The sequence below is a fragment of the Buteo buteo genome, chromosome 6 (assembly GCF_964188355.1).
Source record: "Buteo buteo chromosome 6, bButBut1.hap1.1, whole genome shotgun sequence".
Classification (NCBI taxonomy): Eukaryota; Metazoa; Chordata; class Aves; order Accipitriformes; family Accipitridae; genus Buteo; species Buteo buteo.
Window position 1 is genome coordinate 3,999,752 of NC_134176.1, and position 18,654 is coordinate 4,018,405.

Consider the following 18,654-nt stretch of genomic DNA (forward strand, 5'->3'; position numbering starts at 1 on the left):
CGAGACGGGGAGGGGGGCGGAAAAAAAAAAGAAAAGACCCCCCGTCCCCCCCCCCCGTCCCTCACCCCCATTTTGTTGTATGGGGGTGTCCAGCCGGGGCTGAGGAGAGGGGCGGGGCGGGAGCGCGCGCGGCGACCGTTGGCGGGCCGTTGCCTCCCGCTGCCCCATGAGCTCGACGACGGCGGCGGCGGCGGCGGCCCTCGCTGAGGGGGCGGCCCTGGCTGAGGGGGCCGCCGTGCCCTACGCGGTAGAGCTGGGGCTGACCGTGCTCCACACGGCGCTCTACGCCGCCCTCTTTCTCTTCGCCTACCTGCAGCTTTGGCTGCTCCTCTACTACCGGGAGCGGCGGCTGAGCTACCACACGCTCTGCCTCTTCCTCTGCCTGCTCTGGGCAGCCCTCAGGACCACCCTCTTCTCCTTCTACCTGCAAAACTCCCTGCAGGCCCTCCGTCTCCAGCAGCCCTTCGCCCACTGGCTCCTCTACTGCCTGCCCGGCTGCCTGCTCTTCTCCAGCCTCTGCCTCCTCAACCTCTATTTCGCTGAGGTAAGTTGTTTTTTTTTTTTTCTTTGAGGGGGGGGGGGGGAGGGACGCGCCAAACCCCCACCCTGCAGGACGCCGGGGTTAAAGCCTCCTCTTCAGCCACCCCCCCCTCCACACCTAAACTTGGAGGGGCACAGCCTGAAGCTGAGGCTCTGGGGTGGTGGGATGGAGGGGTGTGGAGGTGTGTGCCCTGACCAGTCTCGGTGGGAGAGGGTGCCGAGAGGTCTGCCCTCAATGTAGGCTTTGGGGCAGCTTGGGGAGATGCAGGGGTCTGCCCTGAATCTAGGCTTGGGGGGGGAGGAGGAGAGACACAGGGATTATGCCCTGAATCCAGCCTTGGGGGTGGGGTGGGATGGGGGGGGGGGGTGAGCAAAAAGTGTGCCCTGAATCCTAGCGTCAGGGTGGTGGGATGCAGGGGTGTGCTTTGAATGCAGACTCCGTGGGGTGGCATGGGGTGTGGGGGGGGAAACAGTCACATGCCCTGAATCTGGGGTTGGGGGGTGCAGAGATGTGCCCTGCTCCCGGGTGGGGCTTTCCTCTTTGCAACCCTGCGAGGGGTGGCAGTGCCACGGGGGTCTCCTGGGGGACTGTTTTGCATCTTTTTTTTAATTGATTCCCCTTCTCTAAAGGGGACCAGAAAGTGGCAGCAGCAGGGGCTGCTCTGGCCTGGAGTGATGCCAACCATTACGTCACCAGCTAGAGCCTCTTCTGCTATTGTTGCTGCGCTCCCTCCTTCTCTCCATCTCTCCGCTCCGCTGTGAACTGGGCTTGTTGTTCTGCAGCTTGTTGTCAGACAAAAACCCTGAGATCCCTCTGCCTCCCCAGACAACAGCCTGGGGCTGGAGAGGTGGGCCCCTTCCTAGCACAATGATCGCTACTGGGACAGTGCGTAGCTGCTTGTTATTGCTGTTGAGCTGTATTCCTTCTTTTCTGGGTTTCCCATCACTTGTTTTGTGATTATTTTTTTTATCCTCCTTTCTCTAGTCCTTTCACTTGTCTTTATCTTTTAAAGCCTTGGCTCTCCCCTCCCCTTTCTCCTCTGAATATTTTGTTTCTGCTCCAGTTTCTCATGAGCAGCCCTTTGCTTGCCTGCCTTCCAGTTTGGTGACTTGTTTCATAAATAGGCAGTACTTTCCTTCCAGCTTTGTTGTTGTTGTTCAGATTCTTTGCTCTGCAGCTCTCAGCTGTTCACCAGCCTCACAAAGGAATCGCTAACACACAGCGAAATCGCTCCATCGCTCCGATGTGTCACCGATGGGAGTTATGATTTCATTTTCCCGAGGACATCAACATTCACATGATAATGTGAGACTTGGAGAAATTGGGTTGTTCAGCTGTTTTGGTTCTTCCCCCTCTGACACAAACACCTGGACGCTGGGGTAAAAAGCTGTCAGTGTTATATATGCTGCCGATCGAGTGGCAGCAAAATAACAAATGGTGCATAGTGTGCATAATCCATCTTGTCTGTTAAAGGAAGCCTGACCTACCAATTGCTCCAAGCAGGAGGTGTTTGTGTGTCACTTGAAAGGCAAGCTGAGGAAGGGATCCCATGTTCTGGTACCACAAAGTGGCTGGATTTCTGTTTTCCTCTAAGTCACTGGACTTGACAGCAGATTTGCCTCTTTGCAGGCTTGTTAAAAGGCTCCTTTAAAGAATGGCAAAGTAAATTCAAATAGGTTCTCGGGCTTCCCTTCCTCCCACTATATCTGTTTTTCAGTGGACTCTGGTTGAATATACCCCATTTCTTTCTCCTTGAAGACCTAGAGCCAAGGGAAATCCTGTCTGAGGAAATAAGAGCTCAGAATCTAGAGTGGGGAAGGATAAAATGACTTATTAAAATGAGTATGTGTGCTTAGTTACAGAGAGGGTCTGACACTTGGCTGTTGCAAGCAGAATGGGTGTCCAGCATGTCATGGTGTTTTTTGGGTGATCTCAGTGGTGGTAGGCAGTGAAGCCTGCAGCTCCGGAGGTTTGGAGAAAGAGTGCAGCTAGATGGACCGAAATCCTTTGGTGGTTTTCTGGCTTCCATTTTAACAAAAGAAAATGATGCTGAGTAGTGATATTTGGCTGCCTCTGCTTGGGCAACAGGCTGATTAAACTATCCCATCCTTCCCTAGACAGAAGGGTGCCATGTGCTGGTAGCTGAGATGTGCCTGGCTTGGCTGTGTTCAGTGCTTCTCTTAAAGCACAGAAGGAGTTATGTTAAGGGGGCTTAGGGTGTAATTAAACAAGAATTATCACTACCTGGAGGAAGGAGAGAAGCTATGGTGGAACCACAGCAGTTGAGCTGAAGTGGCTCAAGATCTAGAGATGACTGGTAGGTTTATGAGTGTGACTTCATGCAGAACCTGCTGTGGAGGGCCTGTCTGTTCCCAGTTCTTAAGGGCCAGTTGGTAGCAACCTGTAGAAGGGCATTGGGCTTCTGCTACTCTGAGGGTGTCATCCCAGTCTGGTATGTCCTCAGATAAAAGCATGGGCTGCTTCTGTGCTGAAGGCCTGGCTAATTGTCTTTGTACACAGTGTCTCCTTTGTGGAGATGCTGGAAAAATGGCATCTGTCTAAGCAGTGGAAGAAAGTGTGGCCTCTGCTATGTTATGTGAGCTAATCTTGCTTGATTTACAGAGCTCCTCAGGCTATGTACAAGCTGAGGTTGAAATGGTGCTGGGTGGGGGAAGAGCTCCAGGAAACAACAAATACCCATGGAGAGCTAGCATTATTTTGTACTCCTGGCTGTTCTGGGGCTGAAATTCCAAGTCAAGAAACTGCCTGGTGTTCCCCCTTTCTGTGGGGAGAGGCTATCCTCTTCCTATCCCCTCCTGGCCCCTGAGATTCCTGAGGGGACGTGGAGGTCTGACAAAATGCATGTGGGATGCTTATTTGGTGGTAACCATTTCTTTTTGTCACTGCCTTATTTTTACCTGGAAAATCAAAAGGTGTAATGCCTTTTGCTTGGGAGCACCTCTTCTTCTCTGCCTCAGCTTGTAACAGAATGAGTTCCTTTTCAGGAAATCTGGAGTTCACAGTATATCAGGTCAGAATTCCTCAGATCCACTCCCAATCTTGCCTCAAACTGGCAGAACCATGGCTCAGATATCCAACCCAGAGGGCTTCTCTGCCTTGGTTTTGGAATAGCTCCTCTGCTGCCAGCTAGACATCTGCTTGAGTAATGCTACCTTTCCCAAGAGTCTGCCAGTTCCTGCTTTCCCCCAGGTCATGGTCAGGAGCACAGTACATGGAAATGTAGCCACAACAACCTCCATCTTGATCCTTTCAAAGACCTTCTTGAGCACTTGGCATCCTTGTCTCACTTGGGAGTCAGCAATTGCGTGCAACAATGAGTAAGGCCTTCTGCTGGAGTGGTGAGGCTCTGACAGGCTGCTCCGCCAGACTGGCGTGGCCATAACCCTTAACCTGTCTGGGTTTCTTTTAAGTGCTCCATCTGATTAGATGACATCAGCCTCTTTCATCCCTTGCTGCTCTAATTGCACTGGAGCAGACATGCATGGAAAGAGCATCCAGCCTGGGAGCTGTTTGTCCTTGCTGTCCGGTATGTTCCTGCCTTCTCAGATGGAAAACTGCAAAAGCTTCCATCTGTTCTTGTACTCTTCCACCTTGCTTGTCTAGCAGACACCTAGCATGTGCCCTCTGCCTCAGAGGGACAGCTGGCAAGAGGTCACTTAAACTCAAAACTGCTCCATCCCAAAGCTGATGATTCCCATGGGCCCCATGGTTCCCAAATGAACAGGTGGCTGTGCCAGCAACCAGCTATTCTAGGGAATCAGGGTACATGCAAGTTTTACCCTCTGTTCATGATGGCATAGGATGATCTTGGTATTAGTGGGGATGGTCAGAGATCCTCCTCATAGATAGTTCCATTTTTCTGAGGGGCAGGTGGGGGCTTGAACACTTGTTATGGGGTGTAGTCCCACAATAGTCTGTGCTCTGCTTCGATGCTCACTGCTGAATGACTGTGGTGAGAGAAGGAATCTGTCTGTGGATGCTCTTGCAACTGAGAGAGGGCGTGTTCATGTCAAGGCAGGACATGGTTGTGTCTTATCTCAAGGGCCCAAACTCATGATTTTTTTTTTTACGGAGCAAAAGACACTTTGATTCCATCAGACAGACAATGACAAGTTTCTGGCTCTCCTGGATCTTTGAGATCTGTTGTGAATGGCTGTACCAAAACCAAGCTGAAGTGCTATCTGACGCTCAATGTTAGGGCTGAGATCCTGGCTTGTACAGGTACTGAAAGTGGTCCTTAGCCATCTGTGGGATGTGGTGTCTGTCACTTGTCATCTTCTCATAGCAGCTGTGACACCTCCAGTACACCTTATAAGGATGAGTGTGTTTCTTAAATGATGCTCTGAGAACATACCCTTAGCAAGTTCACTTTTGGGGCTTAGTGATGTCACCAAGGTATTCACTTTTCTGAAATATATCCACTCATCACAAAAACAAAAGCCTCCAGCATCACGGGGATTTTGAGGTCTGTAGCTCTTCTTGGCCTCTCCTTCTTCCCAGGTCTGGGGCTGATGTGAAGTGCTCAAAGAATTTGTGGCTCCGGGAAGACAACTGAGTGTTGCCTAACTGTTATAAAAGGCTTGCTTAGGAGTAAATGTTCTCAGTCCTGCTGCTCTGGGCTAGCAGAGACCTGTTTCTTATTTTCAGCAGGCAACTGCATGACTTCTGGGGCTGGTCTCAGCTAGGAACTGAAGGAACTGTTCAGTTTGTGAGGGTTGCTACTAGCAACTTGGCATAATGCACCTGTTTGAGGGCAGGGGTCTGTCTTTCCTATTTTTATGAAGAATAGGACTACTCCTGAGTTCTCTGCACTAGCTTCTTCACAGCAGAACCCTCTACATCAGCTGTCCTTGGGCTTTGAAAGCAGCAGAGCTAGTCCAGTGCTGAAAGCCTTGCAAGATTGTGTCAAGGATAAGAGCCCAAAGGTGTGTTGTGAACACTACTGGTGTCACCTACTGACCCAGCCCCTGTGAAGAAAAAGCAATCTTCAGATGAGTTATGTCTTAATAACTAAAACCACTGTGAACTGAGTGATGCCTGTTCTCTCCCTGAAGTTATAGGACTAAATAGCTGGGAGCTAATAAAAGTGTAAGTCTGGTGCTGTGGTCTCCCTCTGCTTTTTGTGGCAGCAGTCCAAGCGTGAGTCTCAGGTTGCTGTTGCACTCTTAACCCTGAGACAGCTTTGTGTGCCTTAGTCCTCAGGGCTGTAGGGGAGGGTCTTGAGAGACTGCCTTGCACAGGGCTGCTGCAGAAGTCAACATCTTCTTTCTGCTAGCCAGTGGCATTTCCCTGCTCAGCTGAGGGGCTGTTCTCACCCAGAGTGACCAGCTGGAATACAAGCCACAGACTCTGCACTGCTGTTTGGAGGCTGCGATTACAGATGGCTCTTCTGGGAGTCAGAACAGAAGTATGAATACCTCAAGTGGATTTCTGTGCTGTGCGAATGGGTACTGAACCAAGAGGTTTCCCAGCTGGATGTCCTCTGTGTCTGTTGTGACACTCCCAAAGTGCTTGAATATAGCCTACAGGCAAACTAAGGACAAAGGAGGATTCGGGGATTTTTCTGTTTCGAAATCACCATATGGTCCTTCCGAGGCCCAGATTTCCTGTAGCTCAGGTGAGCTTTGGGGCTCAGAGTGGATTATGCCACACTTCTGTACCTCTCTGGGCTGGTATGGGCCAGGACAACAGGGTAGAGGGCTTCAGAGACTGCTTGTAGTACTGTACTGCTCAGCCATGGGGGCTGGATACCTCCCTCTGCTGAAGTACTGTGTCTTGTTTCCCACTAAGTGTTGCTTGAGTTCATCTTCCCTCAGACTGGGGGAGAGGAGTCAGGCAGTGAAACTGGCTCTCAGAACAGGGTTGCTGAGGCTGTCCAGTGTGCTGTAGGAGGGCTTTCAAATGCTTGAAACTACTGCAATGGATCAGACAACCCTCAAATCCTGAAATGTCTCTGGAAATCCTGTTGGCGGGAGCCTGGTTTCTGAAGCTTCAGAGTGCCATTACCTCAGTGCTGACTGGAAGGCAGGAGCCAAGAAATCCCATCGGAACAAAAAAAGCTGATTAAGGGTGCCTTGTAAGAGATGAGTGATCCTTCACTGCAGCCACAGTCTGGAAGCTGACAGGGAGGACTCCTTGCAGAAGCAGTGAAACTAAACCTCCACACCTGTGCAGTGATCCCACAGTGGTCTTATGCTGACCAGAAGTACATGTCTACTGGATCTGGCTAGATGGCTCTCTACCTCTTCCCAAGTTCCTTCAAAGTCTTTAGTCAGGACATGAGCTTTGTTTGAGACTGAATGTGACCTCAGCTCTGGGATCCTTCTTGGTGGGTTCTGTACCAGGATCTGCATTTTTCCCGGGACAAAACCCAGCTCCTGCTATGGCTGTACTGAATCAGTGTGTGACAAGTGAGCTCCATGTAGCTCTGCCAGCATGCTGCTTTCCCGCTGCTTGTCCTGACCATGTGTGAGCACTGGTTACCTGTCCCCTTGCAGCAGCACTGCTGTGCTCACATCTGAGCTGTGACTTGGGAGTGTGTCTTCACCTTCCTAAACTGTCCATACTTCCTTAGGCTAGAAGTCTTGCCCCTGGTGGCTCCTGCTGAAGCATACCTCCAGCCCAAAGGCACATGGAAGCTTGTCTGCCATATTGGAAAGAGTGCTGTAGGGCTGCCTGAGTATGAGCTGATGGTTCTCCTCCAGCCTTCCCAACCCAAATGGCTGGGGGTGCAGGCATGTGTTCAGACCCTGGCAGTCTGATGAGAGGCCTGTGAGCCTTTGCTTTGAAGCAATGGTCCTTCTTGTGCAACTTTCAGCTGGAGTCTCCTAATCCCTTGTGTGGTGAGGAGATTAACAGAACCCAGATCCACTCTTGGACAGAGTGAGTGTTGCTTTGAAGGGTGAAACAGTCTGTAAATGACTAACTGTCATCTAATGCACTTGTCTGTCAAGTGTGCCATGCAACTTAGCAGGCTGGGCTTTCCACCTCTGGAGGACTTCCTACCATCTCAGAGTTACTTTTCAGGTGTATTTGGCCTACAAAAATCCTAAGGGTGGAGGAGCTCTGAGCTCCAAATGCTTGTTACAGCCTGCAGGTCCATAATGCAATACCAGAGGGCTATTTTAGATCAGCTATTTGTCTTGCTAAAGCGCAGCAGCTGAAGCAGCCTTCTCTAACAGGGAAATTGAGCATGATTGAGGTCCTAAAATATGCAGCTGGGCAAAGTAGATGTATTTTTGAATGACCTTAGTGACTACTGAGTGCTAAACTCGCTGCTTTTCTTGAAGTCCTTAGGTGTGGTGTTAAAGTCCTTGTCACGTATGGGGTAATAAATATGTTTATGCCTCTTGGACACCTACATTTGGGCTTGGCTCTTGCACGAAAAAGAGTACCAGTCTTTCTCACAAGTGGGTCCAGTGCAAGACTTGATCCTATCTAGAGTCCTTCAAGGTGTCCAAGTGGATGCTGGCTCCCTTGTTGTATGTATCTTTGCTAAGTTTAAAGGAGAACTGTAGGTCATGTTAAGTAATACTGTGCAAATTTCCCCTAGGTCATATTCAAAGTGAAATGTGCAGCTGAATTCAACAAGTACAAGTAAGTCATACTTTTCTAATGTTACCCTCAAAGCTGGCTTAAGGTGAACTCATGCTGCGGTGCTAGCAGTGGGAGCTTCAGACCCCAAAGACTGAACAGAGCTAATGCCATACCTAGCTGTGCTCTGACAAAGGATCAGTGTTGTGCCTTGGAGCAGGACTGGGAGCTTCAAGGGTACTAAGGAAGCTAAAGCATGTGCTGCATGCCTCCACATATGTCACCAGTGTCCCAGTACTGGTGCTGCTAGCAAACTAGATGAACTCTCAAGGTCATTCTGAGCTGTCCCACCCCAGAAAAGATCTGCAGGATAAGGCTTGAGCAATAGGTGAGACATCTGTTTGTGCAGCCCAGGTGCTTCCTAGCCATTTCCAGGGAAACCCACAATGGAAAATGTGAGCTCCAGTGGCTTTCAATAAAGAAGTTGCAGTGGTTGTGATGACTCATAGCTTATTGACTGAAGTTAATGCAGAGCTAGAGCAACACTTAAAATCTGCAAGATAAGAACCTGACTGTCAGAAGATGAGTCTTGTAACTCATGACTACTTACACTGCTCATGCATTATGAGAGCAGCTCAAATGAATACTCTGCAGACTTGGGCTGTCAATACAACCACTGAAACTTGCTGGAATGTCTGATCTTCATAGCAAGCAGAGCACTGGGCATGCTGGGAGGTTCCCTTGCATGATGAGACAGGAGGGTGGTGCAGAATGAGCCCAGAATTGTCTGATTCAAACTCCATTTTTCCCCCCACCATCTCTCCAGGGTCCTGTTGTACCTGGGCTCCGTATTTACCAGCCTCCTCTTCTTAGTTGTGAACTTAACTTGTGCAATGTTAATCCATGGTGAGGTCCCGGAGAACCAGCTGAGGTGGACGGTCCTTGCCCGTGCCCTAGTCAACGACAGCCTCTTCATCCTCTGTGCCATCTCACTGGCTTGCTGCATGTGCAAACTAGGAAAGATGTCTTCAGCGAATGTCTACCTCGAGTCTAAGGTAGGTAAATGCCTTGTAAGCTATGCTGGAACTGCACAATCATCAGCTGGATTCTCAGCTGGATCTGTGTGTGCTTACTCAGAGCAATGCTGGCCTGGTGGCACCTGAGCTCAGATACTCCCTCCAGTGTGGAGGTGACAGGTCTTGAATGCCTCCCTCCAGAAAGTGCATGCTGCTGCTGTGGGAATGAAGTGCCCCACATGTTTTAGGGGAATATGTTGTCTGCAGCTTTGCTGGCACAACAGGAGACTTAGGTGCTGTTTATGCTTTTCAGGTTTAGAAGTATAATTTAGGGTTTGACTGGAAGAGAGGGCTCTCTAAGAGTAGCAGATGCAGTTTCTGCAGTATATTGTCACTAAGGACAGTAAAGTCTGCAGCATATTGTTACCTCTGGCAGATGCGTAACAATTCTCTGCAAAGGGGATCCCCCCCAGCAGTCCAGCTTTAGCTGCCTGCCTGCTTGCTTGAGCCAAAGGCAGTGCTTGCCCATCCTGGGTGAGGTGACCATCTTAGAAGGGGAGGAGAAGTTGCTGTAGGTCCTGCCCTGAGGCTGAAGGACAAGTGAGGGTCTGAACATACACAACTTCTCAAGCAGGTAGGAAAGTGGATAAGCCACCAGCAGTCTTATCTTAGTGTGGCAGTAGGCTGCAATTAAGTGTGCACTTGAGCTGCCTCCTCTTCCTCTGGGAAGCCATATCACTCCTATCAAAGGCAGTGATTCCAGGGTGGGGACCTGGCCTGTTGAGAAGGGCAGACAGCAGTCTCTTGATGAGCCTGGAAGCATCTATAGGGAAAGCTTGAGCACCTGAGCATAGTCAGGCTCAGGGAAGCCAGCTGCCTGGCTCTAGCACTTTTGAGCTGCTGTCTTTTTGCAGTAGTACAGCTCCTTACCCCATATGCTCTGAATTGCCTCTTTCCAGGTGTCAGAAGGTGGGGCTCTGGCTTCCTTATTTCCAGTGTGCTGTCAGTCAGATGAATCTATCTGGGCTTAAAGCACTGCCATGCCTGGCTCAGGTGAGAGGCTGCCCAGACTGTAGTGCTCCCAGATGCTGTTGGTTGGATGGCTCTGTCCCCCCTCAGGAGGAGGATGGAGAGGGTGACAAGCTGCCTTGCAGCAGGCACTACTACAAAGACATTTTGGGTCCAGACAACTGTGTGTTGGCTGGAGGCATCTCCTTGCTCCTTAGCAGGCCATCTGCATGACCACTCAAAGTGGCTGTGGTCCATTGCCCCCCCTCCTAGAGAGGGTAGCTGAGTGAAAGCTGAGAGGGTGGCCAGAGCTGTGCTGTCAAGGCTGAAGCTGAGACTTTTCTGTAGAAGTCTGGGCCTCTCAAGCAGCAGAGAGCATCTGTGGTTGCCCAGAGTCTGGGGTGTGTGGGCCATAGGCAGCTGGGAGTGGCTGCCTAGCTGGCTCTTGTGACAGCTATCCACAGAGGCTGCAGATTGCAGCCAGGTGATCTGAAGTGAGACAGAGGAGCCATGACTAAGCTGAGAACCTGCTCAGATCCCTACTTGCATGGGCCAGGTATCCAGCTCTGACTGGCTCTGGACACTAATTAACTTATCAAGTTCACCCAGCAGTAGTTTACAAATGCAGTTACTTCCTCCAGTTACATGCCCGAGGCTGCCTGTGGGGCTGTGCTCTAGTACAACGTGCTCTAGAGAAGGCTGCTCTCAGGTTGAATACTCAACCTGACTGTCTGGTAAAGGTCTCTTGCATTCAAATGCTGTCTCCCTTCCCTGCCTTGGAGGCATGCTCTGACTTTGTGTTTTGAAGGAGCTGCAAAAATAGGGTGGGGATGAGCAGAAGTGTTACACAAATGCCTGAAAAGGCTGTCCTGCCTCCTGAACTCCAGCTGTGAACCTGCTGACTCAAAACAACACAGCAAGGCTGGAGGGGCCTGGTGAGGCTGCTGCTTCCACTGAAGGTAGGAACCTTAGAGCCATTTGACGCTTCAGAAGGAGGCTGTGCTGTTGAACTGCTGCCAGATCCTATACTGTGGTCCTTGTTAGCTGGAGACTTGCTTCACTAGCCTTTCTGCCTCATTTTCTGCTGTCCTGAATACCAAGGGCTCAGCTAACAGTGCTAGAGCAGGCTGTGTTCTTGTGCTTTGGTGGTGTCACAAGGACTTGTTTGTTAGCAGCACTTTTGTGCTGACTCTTCCAAGACACAGTCTTGAGCAAGCGCTGTAAAGCTAGGAAAGTAGAGCTGGCATACCTGTAGCTCGGATGTGGAGCAGGTCAATGAGGTGTGCTTCCTGAGCAGATCATCTCTCTAAATACAAAGGCAAGTCAGCTGCGGAGATGTTTGTCTGCCCACTTACTGGCTTCTGCTGTGCAGTGACTTGGTGGCTATTAAAGGCTTTGTGGGTGTCTTTAGCAAAGAAATGGGGACACTTGCAGGTCTCCAAGTAGCTGCTTTCCCATGGCTAGCTGTCCAGGAAAGGTAAGTACTGTGACCTTCAGATACCTCATGCAGCTATCCCTTTGACAGCACTGCATCTGATACATTGTGGAGAAAGCTGCTCTTCACCAGCACAGGACAGCTAGCAGGAAGCAGAGATCCCACAACATCTAGCTGCTCTTTAGCATGCTGCTCTGTGTACAGCAAAGCCTGGTTTGTCCCACAGCAGTGCTGGGGTTCAAGTGCTGGGTCTTTCTGACTGTTCTCAGAGTTGCCTACAGCAAATATCTGGGTTTCTTTCCTAGAGAAACGTTGTGTTCAATGTTTGGGGTGCCAAACTGCTGCAGAGTGAATGAGCTGGGTGGACATCTCTGCTGTAGAGTCTGATCAGAGTGTAGAAGCAGCAAGTTGATTTTCTTAATGGTCATTGGCTTGCCTTCTGGAGACTACCACAGTAAGGTAGTGGTTGGGATAGCATCTCTGTGGACCACCAGTTTGAAGTTGACTGATAAGATCCCGAGAATGACACTCCTGTGCCTCAGGTCTTCCCTCTCGCAGGCGACACTGGCTGTGTAGCTCTGCTACTGCAATGAACTCATCACACAAGGAAGCTCTTAACCAGCTCTGAATATTTTAGCAACAACATAGAAATGTTCTAGGTCATTCTTGCCTGCACAGCTTCTCATGCATTTAAGGGGAGGGTGAGAATTGCAGCTCTAAGAAGGTCTGTATTAAAACTGTTTTTTCTTCCTCTTCTAGGGAACATCTGTCTGCCAGGCTATTCTTGTGGGATCTGTAGTTGCTCTTCTGTATTCCTCAAGGGCTTGCTATAACCTGGTAGCTGTGGCCATATCTCCAGACAATGTTCCTGGTCCTTTTAACTATGGCTGGGACAACCTTTCAGACAAGGTAAGTGTCTGTGACCCCCAATCCAGAGCTAATAAAGTGAAAGGCAGTTACTCTACCATCCTGTGAGGGCATGTGTAGGGGAAAAGGGGTCTATGTGGGGGTGTCTGTTAAGCTGAATCCCCAGATGAGCTGGGTTTCTGCCTTCAGAAGCCCTGCTTGCTCTTTCCACCAGAGCAAACCTGAATCTTCCTCTATCTGGCTACTTCCTCAGAAGGGATTCCCTGTTGTGCTCTTCAGTTTTAGCCTGCCAGCTCTTCTTTTGGGGGAGAGGAGGAACAAGTCAACTAGAGCAGAAAAGCAATGCTTAATCAGGCGTGGCTGTGTGCAAGGGAGAGTCATTGGTGTGGGGAGGGAGCTAACAGTACCCTGGTAGCACACTGAAGAGAACTAGCTCACTAGAAACAGTAGCAGAAGTCAGGTAAGGGTCCCCATTCTGGTTTAGGGACTCCTGCCTTTGTAAGAGTTTCTCTGCATTCCTAGTTCTAAGCTGTGTAGCTCTGCTGATGGCTTGGATTATACAAAGACCTCTAATTTCTGTCCACAGGTGCATGTGGAAGTGAGCAGTGAAGAGTATGTGGTGTTCGGAGTGGTCCTCTTCCTCTGGGAGCTGGTGCCAACGACTTTTGTGGTGCTGTTCTTCCGGGCTCAGAGACTGAGTCAGAATTTGGTAGGCCTGAGCAAGCTGCTGTAGCTTGAGTACCCCTGTGCAGAGAGGAGCCCCGAGGTGCCTGGGGTGGGGGGGTAGGCCTTTAGGAAGACTGTCAGAAATATCTCACTTCTAGCTTCACTCTTTTCTCTTTAACAGACTGCAGCGGGGATGGTCAATAGTCACAGTTACAGCTCCAGAGCCTACTTCTTTGACAATCCGAGACGTTATGACAGCGATGATGACTTGTCACGGCTTGGGGCCAGAGAAGGAGGGTAAGCATTGTGCTGGGTGAGTGAAACAGCTGCCATTCTGCTGTCAAGTGTGGAAGCAACAGAGCTCTTGGCTTCTGCTCTTAGGAAAAAGTTTTGATATAAGAGGCAGCTTGGGCGAGGTGGATGGGGCAAGGAGCCTTCTGACTGAGCTTGTGAGCTGCAGAAGGGAGCAAAACCAAGGAGCTATTTTTATTAGACAGAAGTGACCAACTCTGAGAGGTGGATATTGCACTGGGTACTCACAGGTGGAAGAAATAAGCAGTGGCTGCAGACAGGAGGCCTCATCCAGGAGGGCTGATCTTGCTAGGATCATTCCTCAGCTGTGGGGGCAGAGGGCTCTTAAATGACCTCCAGAGGAGTTTCTCCACTGGAAAGTGAGAGGTGGTGAAGTCCTGGGAGGGACATGGTCTCTGGGAGCCAACTGGGACAAAGCTCTGCAGGAACTCCTGGTGTGGGGGAGAACGGTCAGGTATCCCTAGCAAAGCTGTAAGGGGAAACCTGACAGCCCTGTCCCTGCCCAGGGCTATAGTGAGGGGTTCAGAGGTTCTGGCTTTTCTTGACCAGTGTTGTAGGGCCTGGTGCTCCTTCCCTTGTACTTGTTTCCTCAAAGCCAGGTTCCTTGGAGATACTGTGCCTGTGTGTCATAGCCTGCTTCTGCAGACTTGGATACCCTGGTCAGTGCTGGGAGCAGAAGTCTTTCCTAGCAGTGGAGGCTAGCCACAGTCAAATTATTACTCTCTAAGAGTCCATGTCTGGTTTTTCTGTCTCTCCTCCCAGCTTGGCCACCCCTCAGTGCTCTGGCTGCTATGGGTCCCTGGCGGGGAATGACAGCTGCGCGGTGGGTCCCCATCTCAGCGGAACTGCTACAGACAGTGCCCCCTTGCTCTTTGCCGCAGGCGGCTCGGAGATGAATAATCACCATAGCTCATACCCTGCACCACAGAACTGAAGAGGCTACGAGGTCCCTTTCTTCCCAGAAGTGGCATTCATGTATAGGATTGTAACCTGGTTTTCTCTTTCCTTCTTCCCTGAAGCATCTAACTCATTGACACAAACATTCCACTACCTGCTGCAGCTGTAAGCAGGACTGAGCCTATGGCTGCAGGCAGTAAGCAAGAGAACTGTGACTTTAAGGTACCATGTAGCAAAGTGAAGCTGAACTCTCTGGAAGCTTTTTCTTGGTCTGGTCTTCAAGATGTTGGCAGCTAAATGCACCAGAGCTTCCTCACTAGAAAAGAAACATCAAATGCATATTTGCACTTTTATCTGCACACTTGGAAGGAACGAATCTTGCTCAGACTGTGCTTAGTCTGAGACTGTTCTAGTTACTCTTTTAATTGCACATCCATAGCTGGGAGAGGCACTGTCTTCCTGCAAAGACGTGTTCCGTGAAGTACTCTGCATCCTGACTCACTTGGGAGTGTGAAGCTCTGTTAAGCGAGCGTGTTACGGGCAGGGCCTCCTGCGGTGAATGTTAAAGCATACTGTGCCATATTCACGCCTGGCAGGGCTGAGGCCTCTGGGCCCAGCGTGGTCTTGCTCTGGCTGCTGGTCCTTGTTTCACCTGGTTGCTGAACTGTCCTACCTAGGACTGTGGGTTCAAAGCTGAGCTCAAAGCATATCCTAGCAGAGGCCTGCGAGGGTGAGGTCAAGTGCTCCTACTGGCTTAAAGATCACTACGTTGTAACCAACCCACTAGCTTATGGCAAAGGAAGAGGGCTGGCTTGGATGGTAGCTGCTGTCAAGTGAGGGGGCAAGACTTTATAGGCTGCTGCCTTCAGGGAAAGCTTAGAGCTGGAGCTGGCTCAGCAAGAGTGTGCGTGCAGGATCACGTGTGGCCCCAAGCATATGTAAAACTAGAGCTGCTTTAACTGGTGGGTGGTGAGAGCAGTCCTGCTCCCCCCTCCACATCACCCATGGTGGGGCTCCCCTTTTTCCCCCCTCAGTATTAAATTGCATTTAGCAGATAACCAAGAGTTTTAACCTGAAGTGAATGTGAACTGGTGGGGTCCCCACTGGGGAGGAGGCAATGCCTGCTGTTGTGGAGGGAAGTGGCAGACACTGCGGAGATCTGTTCCCTGGGTGCCTTGTTCTCCCTTCCCCTGCCGTGGGGCAGGATGGTGGGCCTGGAGTCCTCCCGCTGCCACACAGCTGTGTCAGCAGCGCTTGGTGGTGTACACAGGGTTTGAGTGTGCTGGGTCAATCTGGGAGGAGGTTTCTCTGTCTCTCTTTAACCAAAATAGCCAAGTTTGACCTGGCCTATAGCTCTGTTGGGCCCTTGTTGATGAGGCTTGCTGTTATTCCTGGCTTGTCCCTGAGCCTGATGTGGGGATGAGTGAAGCAGCTTTGGGCACAGACTTGGATGGATAAACTGATCCAGAGGTGACAGCTGCTCTGACCTCTAGTGACAACCTGAACTGGAACTGCTTTTTAACCCATCTAGAGCTGCTCCTGCTGTTCAAACCCAAGGCTGACACTGAAGGGCCCAGCTGGGGTGAAGGACTTACCTGTGCACAGAGTGGTACGGTGCTGCCCGGCTCTGGGTGTGGGACGCTGGGCTGGCCTCTGGTGCTGGAGGGACCCCGAGGCAGCCTCAGTGTCCACAGCTGTGTGTGAGAGAAACCCCGAGCACTGGGGCAGCCCCGGCCCCTCCTCACTTGCCACGTGCTCACTAGTATGGTCTGGTCACTCGATCACCCACCTCGCTTGTACTGAGCTAGATGTCACTTGTCACGCTGAGAACACCCTGTCCTTCTGTGTGGTCTCCTGTGCTGGCTTGTGGGCCTCTCCCTGCTAACCTGCTTCACTCTTGCTGGCCCAAAAAAAGGAGCAAACCCTGCTTCTTTTTGGGGAAGGCTCTGCGATGATAACTTTGAGCACATCCCTCTTGCTCTAGTACTTGAACCAGAGAGCTCTGCCCTGACTGCTGTGGCTCTCCTGGCTGTTCCACCTTGCTTGGTGTAAAGGACCTGTCTCCTTGCCTCGGCTGGGGTGCAGAAACAGGCTGCTCCATCTCAATCACGGCTTGGCTTATGGCAAAGCTAATGAAGGACCTGGACTTGGTGCGTTGCCCTTCTTTCTTCTCCCATAAGTCACCAAAGACAGTAAGTGACGCTAGTGGCCCCTGTTCTTGCTTAAATTCCAAAGCACTAGGAGCACTTTAAGTTTTCTTTGGAGGGAAAGGAGTGTAGTGCAAAAAAAAATAATTAAAAAATAAAAAATTAAAGGGCTACAGGCTCATTGTTCATATTGCACTGAAGCACACAACAACAATACGATCTTCCTGGCATTAGGATGGCAGGTCGGGGCAGTGAGTCTTGTTGCTAATGTACTCGTGAGTGACTGGCAAAGTGTTTTGGTTTTACTCATTTGTATGGATGGCCGTTAATTTCAAAACTCTGACCGCTCCTGCTGGGGCTGGTCCTGTGTTTTACTGAAGTAATTTATAGCTGAGAAGTACAATGACTTTTTTAATGCATAGTTGCCTTTCATTAAACTTTCTTTTTTTGGTATGGTTTAACAGTGTTTTGGCTTTGCAGTCAGGCAGCAGCTGGCTGCAACAGGAAGCTGTGGCCAATGAATGTACCTATTTGTTCTTCACTAAACTGTAACCAAGCACTACTATGTTGAAATAAAAAAAAAAAAAAAAAACAACCACCAAAAAACAAACCCAAAAGCCTCTGTGCTAGGTTGCCAGAGGCCTGGCTGTGTTTTGCTCTCCATGTGACCCAGCCAGGTCCTGCAGTCCCCCTTGTCCTGGCCAGGGGCTGGTTGGCTGTGCCAGCATGGGACCCCAGAAAGCTGTCTGCTCTGCCGAGTTGTGTCCGGTAACTTGATAAAGCTGCTTCTCGATGGGCTCTGGAGGCTGAGCTGGATGCAGTGTAGCTTGGTGCTGGCCAGCCGGCAGCTGCTGGGGACCAGTACGCTGCGCTTTCCTCCAGTGTGACTGTAGCATTGCTGTGAGTTCATCTCTGGGGCTTGAATGTGGCGGGGTGCAGAGCACCCAGAGGTGTTTTTTGTGAGCGATCCTGCAGCTCCCCTTTGCAGCTGTGGTTTTCTGGTGCTGGGGAGGGCAGACCCTTCCCCCTGCCCTCACAGGGTGCTTTATCCTCTGCTGTTTTTCAGGGCTGGCTGCGGCCCAGAGGGATGCGGTATTCCCTGTGTCCTCAGCTTGTGAGTTACAACATGCTCGAACCACGTCCCCTGCACCTCACCGCCTTCTGCTTCCACACACACAGCTCCCAGGGCAGGTCCGGAGACATTTCAGGGTGCGGGCTGTGCTTTGTCCCCTTCTTGGGACCTGCGATCCGTCCAGCCTCCTCCGGCACTGAGCTGTGGAGGAGCTGAAAAACCCCAGCTCAGTAACTCAGTGCTTCCTTTATTTCCTTGCACGGGTTTATCTGCGTGGCCTTGAGCTCGCTGCAAATAGCAGCGGCTTAGCTGGAGCGCATGCTACATCTTCCTGCGCAGCAGCACCTGCGCCCAGAGCCTGTTTTGGGGGCTCAGGGTGAAAAGCAGCATGGCTGCCGCACCCCCTTGCTGCACCGGGGCGGGTGTCTGTTCTCTGGCAGCGCTGCCCAAGCATGAGACTGTCCTTTGCCCCTGTTGCAAAGGTGGATGGTGTAATCGGGGCTGGCTCTATCCCTGCGGGAGCCGGCTGGCAGCAGGGCCGGGGTGTCTCACCCCTTACTTTGCGGTGCTGGATGGGCAGCTGTGGGGGAGCTGGGCCAGGCCCGGGAGGGGCCCTCTGCTCTGCCACAGCAGCTCTCTGTCCCATTTCCCCAGCTGCTTGTCCTTGGAGCGGCAAAATTCAACTTTGCTTCAGCCGCCGAGCAGCTCCACGCCGCCTCTGAGGAGCGGCAGCCCAGCGGCGGGTACGTCCTTTCCCTTTTTAGCCCTGCCTGGCTACCAGCCTCAGACGAGGGGATCCCAAAAGAGGACAAACCTGCTTTAACACGTTGGGAGAGGCAGAAAGGCCAACGGGTCCCGGCGCTTGCCGCAGGAGAGAGGCTGTAACTCAGGTCCTGGTGGCAGCTGCTGCGCCATGGGAGTCAGGGGGGTATCCAGAGGTACCGCTGACTCCCCTTGCCCTAAATGAGGATAGGGGCAGGGGGTGCCTTCAGGTGCTGGCTGGAAGCAGAGCAGCTTTGCAGGGCTCATAAATGACACCCTGTTTTCTGCCTCCCCTCTGGTCCCCAACAGTGGAACAGGTAGAAGAGGGTTGTGCCTGCCCTTTGTAGCCACCCTCTCCTTCCCACAACAGACCAAAA

At 51.2% G+C, this 18,654-nt stretch overlaps 1 protein-coding gene across 1 annotated transcript; it reads left to right on the forward strand.

The window, feature by feature from the left end:
- Window positions 1–59: 59 nt before the first annotated feature.
- GPR137C (G protein-coupled receptor 137C) lies at window positions 60–16,997 on the forward strand. The gene is made up of 7 exons (XM_075029481.1): window positions 60–544; window positions 8,115–8,158; window positions 8,922–9,150; window positions 12,314–12,463; window positions 13,008–13,130; window positions 13,269–13,384; window positions 14,162–16,997. The coding sequence occupies exons 1-7, from the start codon at window positions 167–169 to the stop codon at window positions 14,331–14,333; spliced, it is 1,212 nt and encodes a 403-aa protein (XP_074885582.1). The 5' UTR covers window positions 60–166; the 3' UTR covers window positions 14,334–16,997.
- Window positions 16,998–18,654: the final 1,657 nt, after the last annotated feature.